The sequence below is a fragment of the Trematomus bernacchii genome, unplaced genomic scaffold (genome assembly GCF_902827165.1).
Source record: "Trematomus bernacchii unplaced genomic scaffold, fTreBer1.1, whole genome shotgun sequence".
Lineage (NCBI taxonomy): Eukaryota > Metazoa > Chordata > Actinopteri > Perciformes > Nototheniidae > Trematomus > Trematomus bernacchii.
In genome coordinates this window covers 1,061,535-1,084,978 of record NW_022987574.1, presented here as the reverse complement: position 1 = coordinate 1,084,978, position 23,444 = coordinate 1,061,535, and the positions used below count along the sequence as shown (strand labels likewise).

At 38.4% G+C, this 23,444-nt stretch overlaps 1 protein-coding gene across 1 annotated transcript in view; it reads right to left on the bottom strand.

The window, feature by feature from the left end:
* Positions 1-1,784: 1,784 nt before the first annotated feature.
* The window catches only part of si:dkey-225n22.4 (collagen alpha-1(XXI) chain), a 57,178-nt gene continuing 35,518 nt past the window's right edge, over positions 1,785-23,444 (bottom strand). The window contains exons 22-32 of the mRNA XM_034126770.1: positions 20,884-20,937; positions 18,761-18,814; positions 16,981-17,052; positions 16,137-16,172; positions 14,363-14,407; positions 9,851-9,883; positions 8,586-8,741; positions 8,243-8,297; positions 6,784-6,978; positions 5,019-5,096; positions 1,785-4,579 (exon numbers count right to left, since the gene is read on the bottom strand). Of these exons, the coding sequence (XP_033982661.1) occupies positions 4,392-4,579; positions 5,019-5,096; positions 6,784-6,978; positions 8,243-8,297; positions 8,586-8,741; positions 9,851-9,883; positions 14,363-14,407; positions 16,137-16,172; positions 16,981-17,052; positions 18,761-18,814; positions 20,884-20,937 (966 nt within the window). The 3' untranslated portion in view covers positions 1,785-4,391. The remainder of the gene's footprint in view (positions 4,580-5,018; positions 5,097-6,783; positions 6,979-8,242; positions 8,298-8,585; positions 8,742-9,850; positions 9,884-14,362; positions 14,408-16,136; positions 16,173-16,980; positions 17,053-18,760; positions 18,815-20,883; positions 20,938-23,444) is intronic.

The window sequence follows — 23,444 nt, the reverse complement described above, 5'->3', positions numbered from 1 at the left end:
CACAACATATGATACAGGACAACAAACCAGTGTTTTATTTGAGTTTGGCTAATTTATTAGACACAAATTGTGCTCCCACATGCTGGCAATCAGATTGTTACTATGATTACCAAATTGTATGCAGAAACATGATTTATTTTTAAGATAAAAAATAAATCGCATGTTGGTAAACCACCAGAGTTTGATTGGCATCCTTCACATCAGCCCGAGTTAGTTTTATGATCTGAAAGCAGATTCAATCAGCACAGATCTTACCTTTATGAAGCATATAAGCTGACAGGATCAAAGAAGACATAGCAAAGTCAGTGTGTTCGTTAGTGTGTTATATTCCTGATCAATAATGAATCAAAGGGTAGATTTGTGTGAAAGCTCCCTTTGAATTAGGCTGTAGCCTATTTTTAAAACCAAAACCCGTACTGTCAGAAATATTATTCATAAAAACTGCAATCAAGAAGTCAGGGGAAAATCAGTGTTCCATAATTAAGGTTTATTTTGATATAGAATCATTTTACAACCAAACTTTGAATGCAATGCATTTGCAAAATGTACAAAAATATGTTTAAAAATACCAATGCAGACATTTCATTACTCCAGTATATACGTATATTAGAAATAATCTTTACATTGAATAGAGTATGAATTTATGTATTTTTGAATATATTACAAATACAGTGCATAATGCATAGTGACAACATTATGCATATCTTAAACCCTGTAATCTTAAATAATTAAAATTACTAAAATAGTAAAGCTCAGGTCAAAATGTGAAAGGTGACAATGTCCTCATCTGCAAAATGTAGATGATAACCAAGTAGAACGCAGCTTCAAATTGATATGCAAAAAGCCTCAGGTAAAAATGTGGAGAGGGTGATTGGATGTAGAGAACACATGTGACTTTGATGCTAAATACCTAGTTTTGTCTTCTAACAACAGTCAGGGTTCACCCAACCTCACACTAGTATGCACAAATGTGTCCCATGTGATGTGAGGTTTGGAGAGTAAAACGTGTGTAGGCGTACTCCAAAAATTAGGGATTGTATTCCCAGGGGTTTTCTAGAAAATTATAGTATGAGGGCAGGGGCGCTGATCTTTTATATAACATATATCAATTCTCGGGAGAACATGTCGCCCGTATACAAGATGGTGCCGCAGACGTAAACATCAACGTGGCGCTGGAGCTCCGTACATCAAAGCTGTATATGCCGTCTGACGGTCTATTTGACACGATTTTCATATTTTTGGAGTAATTATACTGTATTTGACAAACAGAAATATTGTTTTCTGGCATCCCTTTAAAATTTGACAGGGAAAATCTGCATTTTGGTATGAGGGTGCACACTAAAAGTAAGAGGATGCAGCGCCCCTGTTACCCAGTTTAGAAAATACCCTGATTCCTATAATGTTAAGGAACTCACCACAAGCAGATTAAAAACAGATGGCAAAATTAAGTCTTCTAGTACAGGTCAAGTTTAAAAAAAGCAAGATCCTACAATTGTATTTCTGTAGTACATTCCCCAGAGGATGGACTTTGATCATTTGAATGAACCAATGCTTTTATGGGAGTATCTGGGGAATACGTACACTACTGGACAGTCTCTATGAATAGCAAAATCATTAATGTTTCATCAAACTATTTATAACTTAGGCATTCATGAAGGCGGCAGCCTCTATGTGTTGCTATATAAAGCCTGAGATTTTTTTTCTTTTTTCTTTTATAAACCTTTTAAATGTAAGTGACATAATGGTTGCAAACATTTAAATGGAAAAGTAAGCAAAAAACATAATTTGGCAGCATACAATAAAGTCATTTAATATCGTCATACAACAAAATAATATCTAATATTTGTAGCAATAAGCAGTAGGATTGTCACACGTAAATCATAACTCTTCCAGCAGGACTGTATTTTCTTGACACATGCCTGAATTCTTCCTACTTTTTAAGACTTGAATGATAACATATGGCTTGCTTCTCTTACAGATACTTTAAACCTGTCAAGCTTATTTTGGCAAGTCCAAAATTACAGTTTGAGAGCAACAAATAAGAGTCTGGAAATTGCCACTCTGAAGCCTGAACCCTAGAGAGAGGTGCTAACCCGTTTGTTCCTCTACAAGGCCTTTGGAAGAGTTCCAAGTCTTTGACATGTAAGTCTTATCAGTCCTCACCATACATGGAGTGCCCCTTTTCTTGAGAAACTGGGACTAAAGCAATTTAGCACATAACCACCAACACTTTCCATAAATGGTGACGGAAAAACAGACTTTTGAATTTGTGAAAATAAAAACTAACCACATGTTGTCTTCATTCTTGTAAACAGACTGTTTTATTATTTATAAAAAATGTACTTTAATGCCTGTGGAACCATATTATTGCTTAATCTGGAATTGAAAAAATGTTCTGTTTGGCTTCATAGACCTGTTCTTACTTATGTGGCATTTCTGCCAACACACAGCTTCACTGAATCCCTTTTGTAAATTTGCTTAAGAGGACCATGTCATTGTGGCTGTAGTTCTCATTCGACTCGTTGAAAACAGAGAAATGTAAAATACTCTGAATGAGTTGAGTCTTTAAGCATTGATAACAATTTCAAAAAATAAATCAGTTAGGTCACATTGTGGGCCAACTGTATAATTTCACTAAAGTAAACATATGCAGATAATAGTCATAGTTGGTCCTATCATACTGAAAAACAAGTAGGAAAAGCAGTTGAATGAAATACAACTAGGAAATCTTTTTTTTTTTCAAGCAAGATTGGAGCTATACAACCTTCCAGGCAGCCAATCATATTTCAGGACACTGCACAGAGCTACAGCAACAAGTAAAGGCCACAGATGAGTCTTAATAATGGGGTGCTAATTGGTGACATATGCGCTGTGTCAGAAATGTTTGTTCACTCATTCATTTCTCCCCAAATACCCAATGGTTTACTCAATATAAAGCAGCAAATTGACATTTACGACACATACAAATCATCATAGTTTATCCTCATCATTACATGTTAATAGTTGTACAACCATAATTATTGCAAATAAAAAATGTGATGCATTGCATTCTGGGATGTTAGCATAAAGTACTGACCAAGTTGAAGATAAAAAAAAACTGTAAGCCTAGAAGAAATTGCTTTTAAGATCACTGTTTGATCATTCAATGTAATACACACACAGGAGCAATGCAAATATAAGTCTATAATATTGGCTTAATAACAAAACAAATATGATTGGACAAGATATACAGTAACATGTTTCTTACAACGTCTCACAGTGATGGATTACACAACTCCTGGTGCTCCATAAATAATAGGTCATAGAATATGCTTTTTCAACCAGAAGTTATTACTTCTAACAATGCTGTAATTTATCATATATTTATTAACTTTAAGGTTGCATGATTACTTTTTGCAAGGTAATCATGTGAAAATGGTGTGTCCTGTTCTTTCATTGTGACTTTTCCAAATGGATTTTTAGGGAGTGTACTGTACTTTTTACATAATTTGAAGACAATCATTTCTCTTGGTCAGATCTGCACTGAAGGAGGGAATAATATCTCACTGGTTGATATGGACCTCTTTTGATGAAGCCAATTGGATCCACAGCCTTCAAGCACAGCATGAGTGTTATCTACTTCTATTCATAGTATACGGTTATATGCAGTTTTAATATGACTCATATTCTGGAATAAATTGATAATTATTAATTAATTAAGGAAGACTTTGCGTACTGCAATTCTACTGCATGGGTTCTGAGTAGAATACATCATATGATTTGCCCCATTAGCTCACACAGGACGGCAAAAGGTCCTTTCAGCCTTTTTAAAATACACTTTCATCATTATTTCATCATTTATATATTTTGTTTAGGAAATGTGTCTGTGTGTTGTTTGCATTGAAATGAAATGGGAAGAGGGATTAATCCAAAGTATTAACAAAACCTTCAGTAACATTGACTTAAACATAGAGTAAAAGAGGAGGTAGCTATTCATAAAGTTATTTCAAATCCAAGTTGTCTTGCTATTGACACAAAAACAACACAACTTAGTTATAAAAATCTTGGTGCTTACCTGACTTACTTAGAATGAAACCCCACTTTCGTAAGCTGCTTTTCAAACTTGGCAAGAATAAATTAGCCATGTAAGTCTGGTATCTCAGTAAGAAACTGTAGGTTGCTAGCGTGCTGACTGTCTTTGATCATGAATTCCATAATCAAGAATTGATGCCCTGCCTATTTCACTTTAACTCAACTAATGAGGTTATTTCTGCCTCCAGTGCAGCTGATCTCCACACGCACACTTTGTCATAAAGTAGTCAACAGTCATACACATCTCTGTAAAACAGTGATACAGTAAATTCTCGAAACACTCTGTGTTCAATAGCATCCTCTCCCCTGCTTCTTAGTCATCAGATGTTGGGTCCTTTGCTGTAATGTTCCCTGAGGTTGTAGTTTTGATAACACATGGAAACATCACAAACCCCTGGAAGTCCTGGATTGCCCCGTTTACCAAGAACTCCTGGAGGCCCTGGTTTTCCAGGAATTCCCTCATTTCCTGGATGGCCGATTCCATCAAAGCCACGTGGACCCTGAATTCCTGCAATGATAAAGAAAGAAATAAATAAAGAAAGAAAACGGCTATAACTGGTACTTCTGCCTCATTTATGGCAAGAGAGCTCCATTAAATTAGGTCATAGTTCTTGCTCTATGAACTAAAAATAGCACATGCTGGATCATAAATTACATCTACTCATGAATTAATAAGCTATTATAGCTTCCAGAGAAATTCAGCACTCACTGTCTGTACACCCCACCTACCGAGCTGTCACTTAGAGATCTCATTGAAAATTAAGTAAAAACAGGATCCACCCACATAATCATTAAAAATGTAACAGAGCAAACAGCCTTGATGCACTTTAGTTAAACATTCACGGATCGGAAAGGCCAAATGTCAGAACACCCTGGTAAAGTTGCGGAAATAGCTTAATGGGTGAAGACATTTTAAAGACAAAAAAGAAAAAGGGCTTTTTGCATACCTTGCTGTCCAGGTGGTCCTGGAGGTCCAATGTAACCTTCACCTTTGCCGCCTTTAAGCCCTCTTGGTCCCATGTCACCTGGGGGAAATAATATATATGCTTTAAAACCTTACATGAAAGCTTTTTAAAAAATGAGCTTTGAGAAACCGAAAGGCTATTGTCCCTCTAAAGCAGCTATTTCCAATCCTTGACTGTGTAAGAGTCTGCGGGATTTTATTACAAAGTAACACTACAGCAATTTATTTCACCGACTGAATAATAGGGTTGAATAAATCAAAGGAATCTTTTGGGTTAAAGTTACCTCCATTGTGGACAAAGAAGGTTCAGTTTTACATTGTTATCGGAAAAAGTATTTGCCATAGATTTAAAGAATTGTGAAATCATGGGTGGCTCAAAATTCTCTGCAGGATATAACGTGACTAGTAGAGTCTACAGCCAAGCCCTGGGGAGCTGTAGTAGCCCTAACAGTGCTTTAAACTAAATATGAATATAATGCTCACAATGACAAAGCAATTATGATGATGTTAAGCAGATTACAATGTCCACGATCCCAATTTAGCTTGTTACCATGCTATACTTTGCTAATTAGTTGTACACACAAACTGCAGCTGAGGCTGATAGAACTGTCATTCATTATGCAGGTGATGGTTGTAAACCAAAGTGTTGTAAACATTAAAAGTTCAATCTGATGGCCCTGGATGAACAGTTATGGTGTTCTTATAGTGATTACAATTCATCCTTAGGGAATATCTTTACTAAATGATATTGCAAGGGTACTTTCAATGAAAACTGAAAATCTCCTAATGACTCAAACTAATTAATCATCTAAAACCCTGAATATATTTACCAAATATATACTGTATACAGTATTAGATATATAGTATATACAAAATGTTGTTGGTTAATACATTTGATTTGCTGGTCAGGAAAAGTCAGGTAAATAGAAAAAAACAAATAGGATTTTGTCTTCGGACCAAAGTCATGGACTGACAGAAAGACCAATCAGCATTGCCATCCCCATAGCAGTCAGAATGGAAGAAAAAGCCTCCATATCCAGTTTTATTCCCTAGTGTCATTATAGAGGCTCCAACTGCTGGATCCTTCACTTTCCATAATCCAACTTGATAGGGTCTTTTAGTAGACCTTCCAAGGATGGTACATTTCCCCCTTTTTCTAACTTCAAAATGCTTCCAATTTGAGATATTTTCAGTAAAGCTCTCATCTTCAAGTCCAGCTTTCAGTCGCTTCCCTTGGTGTTTTCAGCCAGGCTGATACCTCTGAAGTGGCTGTTCCCCTGAAGTCACCAGTTTACATGGAACAAAGCAGCGGTGTGGTACAGTTTGGCATCTTTCACGGCTGATTAGCCACTCCCTGTCTTGAAGTGGTTATAAATCAAAGACAGCTCTCTGAGATGTGTTTGCATTCAGTTGTTGTCTTTTGCTCTGCTGACTTTCACTGATGTTCGCTTGTTTAATGATCTTGTTTTATGGGGTACAGTGAACATCAACACATCCAATTTGCTAGTCGTTGACACTGTTTAGATTTTAATCGTTGATGAAAGCAGCAGTACATTTTGTTGTAGCTCTCTTACAAAGTTGTGTTGTGTTCATAGTTTTGGTTTTAATTAGGGTAGAGAAAATGATTACAATATTTGTGTCACTGTTATAGATAGTGGAACAGAAACCACTGGGGCATTGAATACAGAAAACATAAACTGGTCAAACCATGTAGATTTTTCCCTTTATAACATTATGGTTGATATTACCTTTAAGGCCTAAAGGACCGTGCATTCCAGGAGGCCCTGGGTACCCGGGATTTCCACCTCTGCCAGGGTAGCCTGGAGTTCCCATTGAGCCTTTGGGTCCTTGTGCTCCAGGCTCGCCCGGGGTCCCCTTAACACTCTGGCAGGGTTCACACTTGGCTTGGGGAACCAGGCTCTGGAGCAGTGATGGAAGATGATCTGCTTGGCACAGCCAAAATGTGCTGAGTTATCCATTTGGATATCAAATATTTTGTCAAAATTGCTTTCATAGCTGGCCTAAGCAGAGTATGAATATATCCTACAATGGTGTAATGATTGACATACTCATTTCTGTTTAGTATTCTAAGAAATAATGGAGATTTAGAGATTCTCAGGACTCTGTTAGTTCCGTGCAATCGGTAGTAAATCATGTTTGCTGCAGAGAACTTGGGTGCTTTCCAGTCAGCAAATTATGCTGCCTCCAATCATTGCTCCCATGACCCTGAAATTGGTCAAGGTTGACCATCATAGCGGAAGATCCAATTAGAGCTCAGACAATAAATTGACTAATATGTCACTCGATATTCCTAGCATCACTGCAAACTGTGTAAACTAGCTGTAGAGAGAGCAATAAAGTAAACATGATCATATTTGTTTATATAATCACATGAAAATTACTTTTTCTAACTTTGCCGGATTTTTCTTCTTCAGATGAAGGACTTTATCAAGTTCATCTTTGAACATATAGGGAAAGTGAGAGGGTTCAAATATTTGTCATGCACATACTGTATAGCTGCAGCTAAATGCAACTGGATTACCAGTTATTACAATATTGCATCTATATTACTATGGGTTTCGACCTATTGCATAATTGTTGGGAGGAGTTAAGATAAGTTAAAGTTAAAGCCTTTTATTGTCATTGTACACAGAGTACAATGAGATTCAGAGTGCAACTCTGTCCCGGTGTGCAAAAAATACAAACACATAAAGAACACTAAAAAACACGGCCATAGGACAGACACCATAAACAATCATACGGGGGAATAAATAGTTAAAAATATTGATATAAAAATAGTATATAAAGTGCATATAGTATATAAAGAATTACTGAGGGAAGCGAGTAGGCATGTTAAAATCGAAAGCACCCATAGTTTTGCTTGACTTAGAATGCAACCACTAAATGACTGATTTACAATTACATTCAGATTCTTGTCAAAAAAAGGAAAAAACTTCAAAATCCATTATTATGTTGGGTTATTTTACATTGTGCAACTCTTTCAAGAGAGAGTTATTACTTAAATGTTTTACCAGATACCTTTTTAACCCTATTATCTTATAATCAGTGTAAATTAAAGAAAGAAATTGTGTGAAATGTGCAACTCTACTCTTAACAGCATTTGATGTGAGCTAGGAGGGAATTTCAGACCCAGGCTTTTATACTGTGGATCTCAGCAAAATGACATAAAAGCAAACAGATACTTACTACGCAGAACATCAGTGCAGAGCTTTAGAAGATGTTCATCTGAGGGAGGCTTGCCCTGTAACACACAATTACACTTTGATTCAGCCGGATCCACTATGGGACTGGGAAAACAGGCTCAACCTGTGATTGAGTGTGCCTGCAGATCTACAGGATCTTATCAACGCTCCATTATCTGTATTCACAGAGCCCACACACACTGACAGCAATGCTACCATTACTCCCAGAGCTAACTCACCCAATCCATGCAGAAAATGACTGACTGTGTCTTTCAGTCTACTTTTCTTTGCTTTTCTTTTGTTGTTTATCTGCTCAGAGGATACGGTCCGGGAGGAGTTTTACTCACAGGTTTCCCTGGATATCCTGGTTGGCCTGGTTGGCCCGGCAACCCGTCCTGTCCAGTAAATCCCCTGGGACCAACAGAACCCATGTGGCCCATGTGGCCCATGTCCCCTTTCTTCCCTTCAGTTCCCCTATGGCCTAAGTCACCCGTGGCTCCTGTCTGAAGAAACAAGAGAGATGACACAAAATCAGAAATTAAAAAGAAAAAGGCTGAAATTGGCTTATTTTGTAATAATTTACAATATTACAGTATAATATCTTATTCATAATGATCAATAAACAGTAAGTTGAGCCCTGCCGCGGAGCATTGTTCCAACATTGCTTAACTACCATAATAAGGAAGGTGGCTCAAGTCTAGCCTTAGAAAAAAGTCAGTCATATAAAGAATTCAGGGTGTTTTTTTTGTTAACCTTCGTAAAACCAAAAGCAAATGTTTAAGGAATGATTGAAACAGTGTGTTAGTTTGCTCCAATATGAGTTGCAACCATTAGCTTGTCCAGCTAACTAGCTTACTAGCTACTGCAAAGTAATGTTAACTTGTTTTGATGTTACTGTCTGTGTAACTACGAAGGAGAATATAGAGAATGTTACAGTTAACACAAATAACAATCTTTGTATAACAAGCACATCTACTATGTAGTGTTTTCCAACTGCGTGGAATAGTGGACAGTGGCTATGTCCTGTGTTGCAGTCACATGATGACATGTAGCTTTAGCCTTTGTTAGCACAGTCCCTGTATACCAAATGCATATTAAAAACAAATTCGAAAGGAGTCTCGTTTTAAAACGATTAAACCTAGAACAATTAAAGGTTAGAAGACAGCAGTTAGCTCAGTTAGCTTATTTCTCTAGAGAATAAAGATTTCAGTCGTTAATTCAGAGAAGTTGCCTTCATCTGGTTACAAGCACCCATTGTTTCAAGAAATAAGACATAAAAGTAAATCTGCCAACTAATTATTCGAAACAAATGTACCATGCCGAAATGGAAATCTTGACAGGTTTAACAGTAAATATGGGCACTAGGGAGGCTATATCTCCATCAATTGGGATTCTGTAGACAGTACTGTAAGTGTTTGATATTGCAGTTGATGCGCCTTTGGAAAAGAAGCCTTTTGTGATGTATATTTTGCCCGGGGGCCAGATTTCCCGAGGCCTGGAGGTATTGCTAGTCTTCTATAGCAGCCGTGCAGGCTTGACAGGGCTTTCCACTGTGCTGCAGAATAAGACAGAATGGATTATATCTAATACAGCAAAGTCTAATTCGACAAACCTCTCCTTTCCTTCCCATGGGTCCCACTTCGCCCTGATGGAAGAAAGAAAAGAGAGCAGGAAGGGTGGGGAGGCAAAGAGAAGAGGGGGGAATAGAGAGAGACAGTTAGAAACTTCAGTTTACATATCAAAGGCTGAGTTAGTATGTCAGAAAAGCTACGCTTGCTGCTCTGCATTGCTGATGCAGAACCATTCTCTTTTCTTTCAAAACCCGTGGCTTACAAAACATTTTAGAGTGGTTATTGAAATGCATTCTCTAAAGTTTTTTTTTGTTGCTAAAAAAGGCTCTGGATATGTTCTGCTTTCCTAAAAAGGCTTCCTGTTTTCCATCCACACGCTGTTCTTTACTGGTAAGTGATTTCAGCCATCTTAATGTTGTAGGGGACAAATAAGCCAGTGTCATATCAGTTTGCTGAGTAAGTACATGGTAAACACTTGACTATCATTGGGAGTACTTTTAAAAGCAAATTCAATGCCCACAGGACAGATGCACTGCTCTGCCCTTGCATGAAGGCCCAGTCAAACAAACAGGATGCCATTTTTTGTGAACTGAGACATAATGGGACAATCCATCAATACCCCAAAACTGAAAAGAAGCTGAGTGATTCAACAAGGGGAAGGTTCAGCTTCATGCAAATGTCCTCTTATGAACAGGATACAACTGAATTATTCCATACTGAAGCACTACGTTTTTTCTATTTTATTCAACTGAGCAAAATAACTTTAAACAAAAAGAGAAAGTTATAAAAAAATGAATACCTGATCTTGTTGGGAGCAGCAGCCTCCCAGTTCCCTATAATATAATTTTAACAAGCTACAAGGACATGAATATACAACAATGCAACGCCACTACTGGCAACATCACACAATTACTGGCACTTTTGAACTCAGTATGTAAATGACATGCTAAACATAAACAGTGCAACAGGCTTCAAGCTTTTTGGTGATGAGACCGCGTGCATCTTTTGGTCACATTTAATGACACTGTGAAGTTGAACATACACTTGTTAGGAATAATGGCCATTTTCTCTCCCCATGTGAGCCCAGTGGCCTTGCGTTTGCGTTCAAAACAACGCAGACCTAAAACAAAACTTATTTTAGGAAAGGTATACATGAATTAAACACACCATTAAAATATAGAATTTCTATTTAGGGCAAATCCATCTACCCTGATTTATTTTTGCAGTTCTGATGTTACACAAACAATGGAAGCTCACATTTGAAATGGTAAACCATCAACTAAAAGGCAAACTAAATGATATGTTCTTGTATTTCAAGATTTGTTTCCAATATTTAGGTAGAAGTTTAAGATGAACAATCTCTAACAAATCTATCCTCTCTGCACAAAAGTATTTCAAGACGGCGCCACAATCGCCATAACATTTTGGAGACAGCACTGCTGAGAGTTGATTTGTCCTCCATACAAAGAAACATCAGTTTGTCATAGTCAGCCATGGTTTTTGTTTACGTTTGGCATTGTGCACCTGGAACGCTTGGAGGTCAGAGGTTGAAAATCACAACTGGGAAAATAACGACCCTCGAGTTGTCTGGAACACAGCGTTATATCTCTTTTTTGGCCCAATTCCCACTCTTGTGCCTTTGGATGCTCTGTCTTACCATTTTCAAGAAGTAAGACTCTTCATTTATCCTTTACTCTGACTGGCTGCCAACCAGTCTACACAGCATGTCAGTCTGCTGTAATCCATCAGGTGCCAAAACCTCTAGAAATGTAGTTCTGATTCTGAATTTCCTTCTATAACATTATTTGCATATCATTCGAATGAACTGTCAATCTTTACTTTAAAGTCAACAAGTATGTTCAATCCTAGGAATTCATAGAAAGTCAAAAAGTTTGCATATTTAAATATTGAGTTCCATTGCAACTGAGCAAACTCAATATGCTGGGATGGTATTGCAGACTAACAGAACATTGGCTTTTTCAATCTGTAATAAACTCCAAGCAACCCTAGTGTACGGGTCGTCGCGAAAAATGGAGTTATGTACTCTGCAATCTGAATGCCACATACTTCCCAGGAGAAGACAAGCGATGATAGGGAGGTAAACCAGGAAAACAGAACATAGCCTCTGCCGAACTGCAGTGCAGTCATATTTATTATACCCAGTAAGTATTAGGAAGTCAGTCTGAAGACAAAAATATGTCCTATTCTTTTCAGCAGCAACACACTTGTGATTCACCGCTGATGCATTTAGCCTTGAGAGTGTGTCACTTGGAGGCTGGGCGGCTCTCAGCACTGTATTTCTCAATATGCAGCTTAATGTTCACACTCTGTAATTCCTCAATCGTTTTATCCGTCTCAAGTGTCATAGACAGGACAACACAACTTTGTCTCCACATGATGCAATATTGCTACTGCTGCAGACACACACACACACACACAAACCACCACACAACACACACACCACACACACACACACACACACAACACACACACACACACACACACACACACACACACACACACACACACACACACACACACACACACACACACACACACACACACACACACACACACACACACACACACACACACACACACACAAGCTCCTCTGAATGGATTAATTGTCTTTGCCCTATCTAGGAACGTGAAGATGCCTAAGCAATCGATACTTACCGATCAATTCCTAAATGCTACCCATTTGGTATCGTTCCTATTAAAACATAAATTACAAAGCTTTGTTTGGAAGCTGGAAATTGCAAATCACACATCAATTTATTTGCTTATTACCAATAATTGACGAGGATAGATAGCTTATCTTTGAACAACTAGAGGGAAGATAACAATAAATGCTCTCTATCCAAAGGTAATACAATCTGCATACCAGCACATAACCTATTTACATGATATAGGCCTTGGTTGTAGCTTAAAAAACTTAAAAGTTGTGACTCTAGGTGAGTCACTGCATCTGACAGATGGCAGATACCCTCAACCTCCCTAAGCACAAACATACGGAAAAAAACAGCGACCTTTAGAACTGTACGTGAAAAGATGAATTAGTCAGTGGTACGCTTAGTGATATAGGGACTACTCAAAGTGCACTGCAATTACTGATTCCCTAGCTGGTGAACTAGTAGCTAACACGCTAAAAGCAAACATGCTTGTAACACCTATTAAATAGACATTACACATGTTACAGTAGATAATGACACGGGTGGACTATAGGTCAATGATGTAGCTGCTTCCTTCTCAGGGTCATGGTATTTGTTCATGCTGCCTTATTGTCAGACTGCCATGTTACTGGGAGACTAGATAGAAGAGAGTCCTTGTTAATATAAATGTTTCTTTCATTTTTTGACCATTCGGAATGTATGCTGTGAAAAACATCTCTCTGAACTTGCTAGCTTGCTAACTATAAGCCACAATTAATACATTTATCACAATCAGATAGCAGCTGTGTTAGCTCAATCGCTAATTGGACATGCCATCCCTTTAGTTTATTAACAAGATGTATTGGTATCTGTGTGTCAAACGGTCTTAAAACATCTAACCTTCTCTTTAGTGAAGCAGTATACTCTGCAAAGTAAATTGGCAATTCCTTTATTGAAAAATGTCCCTGTTGCCAGTGACAACTGCTGCCAGTCTCTGATATGTGCTTATGCCTTCCCATTGTCAGATATGTTTGCCTGTTTCAGAATACCTTGAAATTGCTACCTGTAAGTGTATACTAATCATTGATTTTAAGTTAAACACCTGTAATTCAGCCTTCCCTGTCTGAGCTTCTGTCATCGGGTCCTTTTCACTGTTGCCAAGACTCTAAACCGTGACACTATGATCCTCACGGTTGTTCTGAGGATGAATCTAAAGACCGAAGGCGGTGCCATGAGGGCCCTGAGACTCTGGAACAACTTCCCTAAAGAGATTAGCTCGGCTTAGTCATTTATCTAATTCTGTGTCCCTGCTGAAAGTTTACTTTTCAGAAAACAGTACATTTTATTTGATTTTATGATTTTATATTACTCTCTGGAGCTTCCGTGCGGTTTCATACTCTCTTTTTTCTCTTGTCCCTTCTCATTTAGTCAGTTTTAGCCTGTCCTATATTACTCTGTTCTTCTATTTACCTGCACTGTATTCTGTTTCGACTTTTATTGCATTTTTATGTTTTTTTATTTGCTGTCTGATTTTAATCTTGTAAAGCACCCTGTAAAATCACTTTCAGAGAGGTGCTATATTATTATTGATCGAGTTTATGATGATCATTTCTATTCTGTGATAAAGTCTTTATGGGGACTTGTATCAGGCTATTTATGATATTAAATACAGACAGACTCCACAAAATTAAAACTCAAGTTTTAACCACAAATTCGCTCCTTGTAAGTGAGGGCTGGCCAAGAAATTCCCCCTTATCCTTGTGACCTTGTTGGGACATTTGGTTCTCATAAATGTACACACACACACACAAACACATATTTAAAGCCAGATAAACCCTGCCAAACCCATAGAAACATAGTCCTTGCTGCCATCGAGTGGAAGCAGTATGACTCTACACTTACAGGTACTCCAGGGGTCCCTGGTTCTCCATCTCTGCCTGAGTTCCCCTGCAAAGAGATACATCATGATTAACTGAACGTTTGTGTGAGTTTGTTTACATTTGTGCTGGTATGGCTTCATGTGGTGTGTGCGTGTGTGCATGGGTGAGATTGAATGTGTACACAAACGAGTGTGTTGATTTAGCTGTGTGCTGGTCCATGTCTTCATTCTGTGTGTGTGTGTGTGTGTGTGTGTGTGTGTGTGTGTGTGTGTGTGTGTGTGTGTGTGTGTGTGTGTGTGTGTGCGTGTGTGTGTCTGTCTCTGTGAGTGGAGAAAGGTCATGATTACCACTAGCAGCCAATAAGAGAAACCAAGGGAGAGAGGGGATAGGAATTGGCTAGTAGTGACCTTTAACAGACCACACTTTTTATTTTACGTGTGGCTTTCCAATTGCTTCCTGCAGAACTGTAACACACTTCTTCTCTCCTTCATTTTATACTGCATCAGAGCATTCATCACATGCTTTGATTGTTCAATTTGTGACTGATGCTCTGGTCACAAAGGTAGAAGTAGAACAAGGTGACATAAGGTGCATGCGATGAGATTGAGGCGTTGATATCTGGAATAGGCCCCATCCCGCTGTGACAGTGAAAAACCAGGTGTAACCAATAGATGTTTAATTGAAAACAAAATAACATATAAACTGAAGCCCATGAAGGTTTTTCGATGTGTTATGCCATTTGTCTCGATCCAAATATTACTGCCTAAACCAGGGCTATTCAATTAGTTTGGAATGGGGGCCGGTTGATGAAAATGATCCAAAGCAAGGGGCCGGGAAAAAGATGGCTTGAAATATGAGCAATCATATTTAAGAGCTTCAGATACAGTAAATACTACAACAGCATAGTGGAGTGCATATATTGTGTTTAATTCAATCAAACAACATAGCCCCAAGGCCTTTATAGATCTAAATGGCAAGTTCAGAACTCAGTAGGCCTACATGTTTCATTTGATTTCATTTAGGTGAAATTATCTAATCATTCACGCAGAGATGCAATCAATGACAGGAGTTGTCACTACAGTATAGTAGGTGGGTTCGAAACCCGAGCCCGTCGAAGTTTTCAGGCATTGTCTACCCCTCTATCTCTCAATGTAACACACTCTCTGGAATAAAGGCACTATGGCAAAAAAAATAAAAATAAAATAAAATCTTAAAAAAAAAAAAATTGATTACTTTTTAACATTATACTCAAAAGGCCAGTAAATATCACCCCGGGGCCGGATTTGGCCCGCGGGCCGCCAATTGAATAGCCCTGGCCTAAACGGTGTATTAGGTCACTGAAAACTGTACTTTTTTAAAACTCCTGTAACTTTTGTAAATCAGTGGCCAGATTGGTTTCAGATTGGTTACTATTAGTCAAAGTGTGCAATGTTATCTCCATTGTGAGGCGTCAATAATGAGACTACATGCTGCGTGCAACAGCAGTTTAAATGCATAGTAACCTTTACAACAGGAGTTTTTACAGGTTTACACATACATTTACAGTTACCCTTTACTATATTGAGGATAAGAGGGGATAATTGCTAAGGAGGTCACTTACTGCTACGCTATCCAACACTGTTTAAACAACACAGTTGTGGCAACATTGTAGATTTCTCTCTTTTTTAACAAAAGGAGGAAAACCCATCACAAAAACGCCCATGTATGTGCTTCAGACATATGAAATGTTTTTGATACAGGACTGAATAATGAACATGTGCATATGGCTTTCTAGTAGAAGTGTAAAGAAGAAATACCTGGCATCCTTTCGTGGCAGTATCTCCTCTCTCCCCCTAAAAATACACTGAACATGAGAATATGTACAACTTACAGTCATATCATTGTTTTGTTTTGACACTGACAGTTAGATCCAAAAAATATCATGCTGTTCGAGGAATTAAAGAAGAAAAATAGCATCAGTGTCCTGTTGACAGCATAGAGAAAACAAAACCTAGCATGTGAATCATACTGATCTGGATTAATTTATTGTATTTATGAGCCTGGGCGTTCTTTTTCTGAAGTGTGAAGGACAACCTTTAACACCATTCAAATGAATCATGTCATCTAAGCAAAAAATGAATAATACATAAACAAGTATTATGTTAAGTTGTCAACATTTCGACAGTACATCGTGTAAATGTACTCCTGACAGCTAAAGCTATAAATCATTTATAAAGTGCATTGATATCTTGCCAATTGTAGACTTCATTAAGTCATTAAACAAAACCAACCAGGTCATTGATTTTAATTGGTTCATGTACACTCAGTGGCCACTTTATTGGGTACACCTGTACAATCTCATACAATCTCATACAAACCACTTCATCTGTTGTGCCATAAAGTTTACTTTTACGATGCTTATAAATGTTTTTTTTACTCTGTATAATTTACAATGTAATTTAGTCCAGTACAACAGCTCTGCATACTAAAACCGTAGTAATTCATTTTACCCATTCCTGACAATGCTAACAAAACCTCAACATTATAAACCTCGACAAGGAGTTATTTATGGCAGAGCTGTGTCATTGAATACCATGAGATATCCGGTATAGCTAATACATTTCTCACTGAATAAATGTTATTATATGAATTGACTCTCACCTTGTGACCTTTGAACCCCGGCAGCCCCATGGCACCCGGCAGACCTGGTAAACCCGAGTCCGCTGTTGAGCCCTGGAAAGGTCAAAGATTATCGATGTCTTAAAATCAATGGCTAGCAGTCGTGAGGTTCATATGTCTTGGCATTCCTCAAACTGGCCATTTATTTCAAAATAGATTGAAAACAATTGCCTGTCTTTGTTTCAAAATCCATCAAGGGAGCAGAAAACTTGAGAGTTTTCGAGGTGTGTTTGACAACTTGCTGTGACAACTTCCCTGGTTAAATATGGGTTTTAAAGATGTTTGATTGAAAGATTTTCAAGCTCCTCTTTACAAACGACTCGGTACTCATTTCCTAAAATTAATAAATGCTTGATGATCCACTTTCAAAAGAATGTAGTTTACCTGCAATTCAGTAGCACAAAAGAAAGACACAATGGTTGACATTTATGGGCATAATTGCTTTAAAAACATGTCACTGAACAAACAAAGAATAGCTGTTACTCGTCAGCAAGATCCGAAATGCAGGCTGTTGGAATAAGAACTGTCTAGCAGGTTGAGAGGAAACAGAAGGAGAATGAGGTTGGTTTAAGAGAAAAGGCAAAAGCTGTCACCCTGATCCCTCAGGGAGGAATCAGTAGTGCCCTCACTAATCCGACCGCCATGTTGAATTTTCAAAAGCTCACTGTAGTAGGAACTAACTGGGACTGGGGAATAGAGGTGCATTTATTTTGCATGCTTTTGGCAAGGGGAGGCTAAGGGACAGACAACTGTAGCAGAGACCATATGGGGAGAGTCAAAGAGTAAAACAACAAGGGACACCGCAGGAGAGGGAAAAAAAACCTGCTGCTCTCTACATCTGAGCCATTGGTTTGGAGTGATTCTAGAGGGTCTTATGTGACTTTCGAGGGAAAGCAGATGCTATTTGAAGTGGTTCCAGTGCAGTATAGAAGATAAACTTAAGGCCACATCTCAGGTTCTGAATATTTTAGCATTTTGGGACAAAATTAGTGGCAATAGACTTGCGTTAATTGCACAATTAAATGGCTGAAGAATAATGACATCACCGACATTTAGATACCTGCTTCTGCTATGCAATTCTGTCAACCACATGGTACAACCTCATGGGGAAATGAGGGCTCAATATGAAGCCCAAAAAAAAGGCGGACATCGTTTGAGGTTGGCAAAAGTGTCAGTTTCCTCTTTAGACTTCATTTCAAGACAGATCAGAAGACTTAAATCACTCATCTGCAGCTATGGAGTCAGACCCAGATGTGATAAGCTTTGCATAATGACCAGAGACAGGGGCACAGTTTGGCTTTGTGGAAAGTTAAATTATGAAACCATTGTTTAGTTGTTGAGGTTGCTAGGTTTGGAAACGTCATGCCTGTACAGAGACCATAACCAAAGCATGTGCTCAGAAACTGTATCTGGCAGCCCACCCTACAGCCGAAGGGGCTGCCCAGAAATGCTCGATGGGCACATACACTGTTGTCCCTCAAGAAATAGTTACAGCACATAACCCAACTCGTAACACAACAAATGTAGTTTTTGTAAAGATTTAACAAATTAGATATGTGTTAATCAGTGCTTTTAACAGATGCCTGTAGGTAGATTTTCCACTTAGCGAGCCATTCCCCCCTGCAATGTCTGTAATTATCTAATGTGAGAATAAATTAAAAAAGCGATACAGGAGGAGGAAATTATGCAGTGTTGGAAAGCTGTGAAGAAAGAGGTTAAAGGAAACAATTTAATCTGGCCAAAAATCTGTTGCTCCACTCACCTTCTGGCCTGGTGGACCAACAGGACCAATGACACCTGGTTCTCCACACTTCCCCTAAATAAAGCACAAACACACGCACACACGTAAAACACAACACACTTGTCTGGAAATTCTTCTGAGGGCATAAGCTTGACAACAATTATTACCAAATCTAATACTTAACTAAATTTGTAGGACTATTTTTAACCATATAAATCTAAAGACCAGCACACACAGGTCAGTAGAAGCATATCAAAGTGTGGTTTCAGCAAAGCATGGACAAAAGGTTTTTGGCAGTGGAATATAAATCACAATGTGTGGTGATCAATCATTATCCTCTCACCTAGTCACATGATTGGTATAAACCCTTACTAACAGCTGTGGTGCATTACGAGAAAGCTTTAATTTAGAAGAGAAAGTTTTACTGAGTATTAAAACTAAAAGTGTTGATTAGGCGATGATATTGACTTTGCTGCCTTTTACATTGGTGGAGCCTGGTTGTGTCATGTTGTTGACTAAAATATCTGGGAATTTTGATGTTGATGGAAGAATAATTTTAGAAGAAGTAGAAATTGCATAATGTGAAAATACTGTGTCCTTCCTTTTTCATGTGAGTATAATAACAGAAGTCTCAGTAAAAGTATTAAAGTGTCACGGAATAAAAGTGGCCCTATTCAGATCAATGTATTATCATATTTGCATCATCGGCTATTATTACTGACACATTAGCGTGTAAACTGTCAAAAAAGGAGGAGGATTATATATGTAAAGGCTACTTATACTGCTGGGTGGATTTACCTTTAAAATGAATCATTTTAATAAGCTCCTTATACAGTAATATAAGTATTTCTGTTACAGTATGTTATTTGATGTGAAGGATACTTTTTGGTGGTTTTATCACAGATTTAAAGTAGTAAATGAAAAGTGCAATTTTGTGTAATGCAGCCAATGTTCAGCAAAAGTCTAATAATCTGGTAACAACAGTTCTTCATTATGATCATGTTGAAGTAGCTATCCAATTTATTACATTCATAATTAAGGGTGTAAAAAAAGGCCACATTTGTTTGTATTCAAATCCTGATGATGTATAATCTTGTGTCTTTGAATGTGTAGAAAGAGTAAAAAGGGAACTGTGTGTCCATTTTCTGAGGATAACTAAGGTAAACCAGGAACAAAACAAATACCAAACCCGTCTGATGTTTCCAGAAGAACAGAAGTTTATGCTATATTTTGCAGCAGCCTGATGTTGGTATGCATGATTTAATCCAAAGAAACCAGAGGATCATGTAGTGCTGTTGTTCCATCTGCAATTATTTGCTACAGATTGAAATCAGCCTGCCGACTTCTGTGGGGATTTATCAGCTGACAGGGAAGTTCCCATCCAGGTGTCAGGATGTGTATATTATTAGAAGTGTTTATTTATGTAGTGTGTATATCTATGTTTGTGTGCTTACTGACTGATTAAATTAGTAGTTTCCATTCTGCTCCTCATTCTCAGCATACTGAGGGCAAAGGTTCACCTGTATTTGCATGAAACTCCCATCCTTCACTCACTCTCTTCCCATCTTTGTGCATCCTGCATGTTGCACTGAGTATACAAAGTCCAGGGGGACAGGAAATGTGCCTTTCTAGGTCATGGAAATATGAAAAAGGCCTCTTGTGCTTTTCAAAACAGGGCACTCCACTTTACAGATAAAGGTTAGGTTACTTGTAATTCTTGCAGCATTTTGGATTTGGACAATTCTGATTATCATTTGTTTCATGCAAATCCCCTAACTTGATGTAATGCAATAATAAAATCACTAGAGTACCCCTTCAAGCCCCCTTATTAAGCAACCTATTGAAAGTCCTCACTTGCATACATTTTTAAAAGATGCACTTTGAAGGGGAGAAATACAAAACACCACGACAGTTCCAATGAACTGTCCTTGGCAGAATGGAATGTATCACATATTCAGCAAGAACACCTTCAATTTGATTCTAAACAACTTGCCTCCCTCTCAGCAAAATGCAGTTTTCTCTACGGGAACATCAACGGAACAGGGAGGGAGGGTACAGCCGTAGAACAGACTGAGAATAGCCGAGCGGCTTGGGAGAAGCAGGCCATTAGCATAATAACTAATTAAAACGTTCAACACACAGACCTTGGGACCATCGTGGCCGCTCTCTCCGGGCGGCCCCTGGGGTCCTTGGATTCCCTGGACGAAGAAAAAATATAGGGGTGAGAGAAGGGGAAGGGGAAGGGGGGGGTGACAAGAGAGGGAGGGAATGAGAGGGAGAGAGAGAGAGAATGAGATGAAAGAGACAGGCACACTGCTTTGGGCTGAATGTGACAGAGTGCGTGACGGCTTAGTCAGGAGGCACTGAGGAAGAAATGAGATGGCTCAGGTCCACTCACACACGCACGCACACGCACACGCACACACACACACACACACACACACACACACACACACACACACACACACACACACACACACACACACACACACACACACACACACACACACACACACACACATACAATCGCATACAAACCTATGCACGCCCATACACACACCAGTTTGCATTTTCAACAAAGCCTTCTGCTATATCAATAGCCCTATATTCCCAGTTGCCTTCTTAAGAGTCACACACACACAGACACACACAGACACAGAGGCACACACACGCACACACAAACACAAATACATATACTGATTGACTGCAAGGGCATTTGAGCCTGATTTTAATAAAAAGGCAAACCATAATAAAGAACATGTTTATCATTCCTTTAATATGATTGCACAAAAATGTATATTTGGCGATTCAGGTCATGTTCTTTTGTGGTATTATAAAGCATCCCATTGACTGATATTAAATGTAACTTATTGGATTGATATGGACTTTGAGGTTGTATATTTTGAAGATAATTTAAGAACATCTGGGTTGAATCCGATCTATTTAGACCTTGTTCCCATGTTGAGTATTTTTTGGGAGCATTCATCTAGTGTGTGGTAGCCTATTTTTCTTCATAATAATATGATCATTCATGACACAGTTTCACAAATATGAAATGAACGATTTCAAAGCTTAAGGGTTTGAATGATTCATGTTGACATTTGCATCTCCACATGTTTGCCCTTTCAGTTTGTAAGAGGTTAACACAAGCCAATAATAAATGTGATAGTGTGCTGCTGAAACAGTGATTGTGACAATATAGAAACATGATACACAATTTCAAGAAACAAGAATCATTCCATTTATTTTTCTATTGATTAATAAGGAGCTAAACCAGCAGTATGCACACTGGAAATGCCACATTTGATTGGTGTTGGCAGGGTCAACTGACAATTAGGTTGACGTTTATGTATAGTTATTTTATGTAGTTGCCTGGATACAGCGGGAGGCTTGCCCTACTTCCTCCATCTGTGTGTGTGTGTGTGTGTGTGTGTGTGTGTGTGTGTGTGTGTGTGTGTGTGTGTGTGTGTGTGTGTGTGTGTGCGTGTGTGTGTGTGTGTCAGATAAGTCAAACCCACTGGAGGCGTTACGTCAGAGCTGTGTGCTGTTCTACTGACAGAAATAGAAAGAGGAAGATGAAGACTAATAGATGAAGCTTGTGGTTGAAACAAGGTGCAGCAGGCTACACCAAATGTCCAATATTTATCAACACATAAGTGTGGTAAAGTACAAGCCAAATGCAGATAGATAGAATAGATAGAATCTGGTATGAATCCATTTTAATTGAATAATAGATGATGACAAATAAAGGTCATTAAAAATCTAGTTTTTTCAAAAGCCATCTAAAATAGGTTTCCACGATGGAAATGTGTCTTTTCTTATGTGTTTTAAATTCCATGCGATTCAGTGTTCACTCGATTAACTCTTCCCTCTCTCTATCTGTGCTGTCTCACTTTGACCACAAGGGGGCGGCAGAGCTAAAAGGAATATATACCGTCCAATAACCACCATGGAGTTCTGTGTATTCACTATGCTCTGCTTTAATTGCATCTGGCCGTGTGTAATCTTGTTTACCAGAGGGGGGTGCCCTGACTGTGTGTTCAGCCATAAACCAACACACACACTCATCTGACTTAGGTTTCTAAATTAACAGCCACTCACCACCTTAATGGCATTGCTAAGTAAATCAAACGGACTCATATGGTGCCTGGGCAAAATTAATGATCTCATTATGAGCTCACTGCAGAGACAGTAATGTGAATTGTAGTCTGGGAGATAATACTGTATTCTTTCAAAGACACATGTGAAAGATGGTGGGAATGTGCTTTACATTAGTGGATCCCCTTAGGATTCAATTGGTCCAAGTAGGCATGGACTGGAAGTAATACCAGTGTAATGATCCCTTATATATATAGGATCACTGTATGGGCCCTTTGGACAATGTTAAATGTGTCAATCCTTCACCTTCCAAATGGGGCAAAGGTCAATAACCTTCAATTATTTAACAATTTATTTGGCAAGGGTATTTTCTACTTGTTTACTCTCCATTTGGGATGGCTTATTCCCTATGTACTGCAGTAATTGTCATTGCCAAGTCTATGGTTGCTTGGGACGATAGTTAGAGAAATGTGTGTAAATAAAAAGGCCTCAATGTGCTTCCAGCAAACTAGGCATTGATCACGTCGAAGGGCATGTTTATATCTAAATGGTCACATGTCAGGTAAGTCTATAAGTATTCTGCCTGGTTCTTGCTTGCATCATTTAA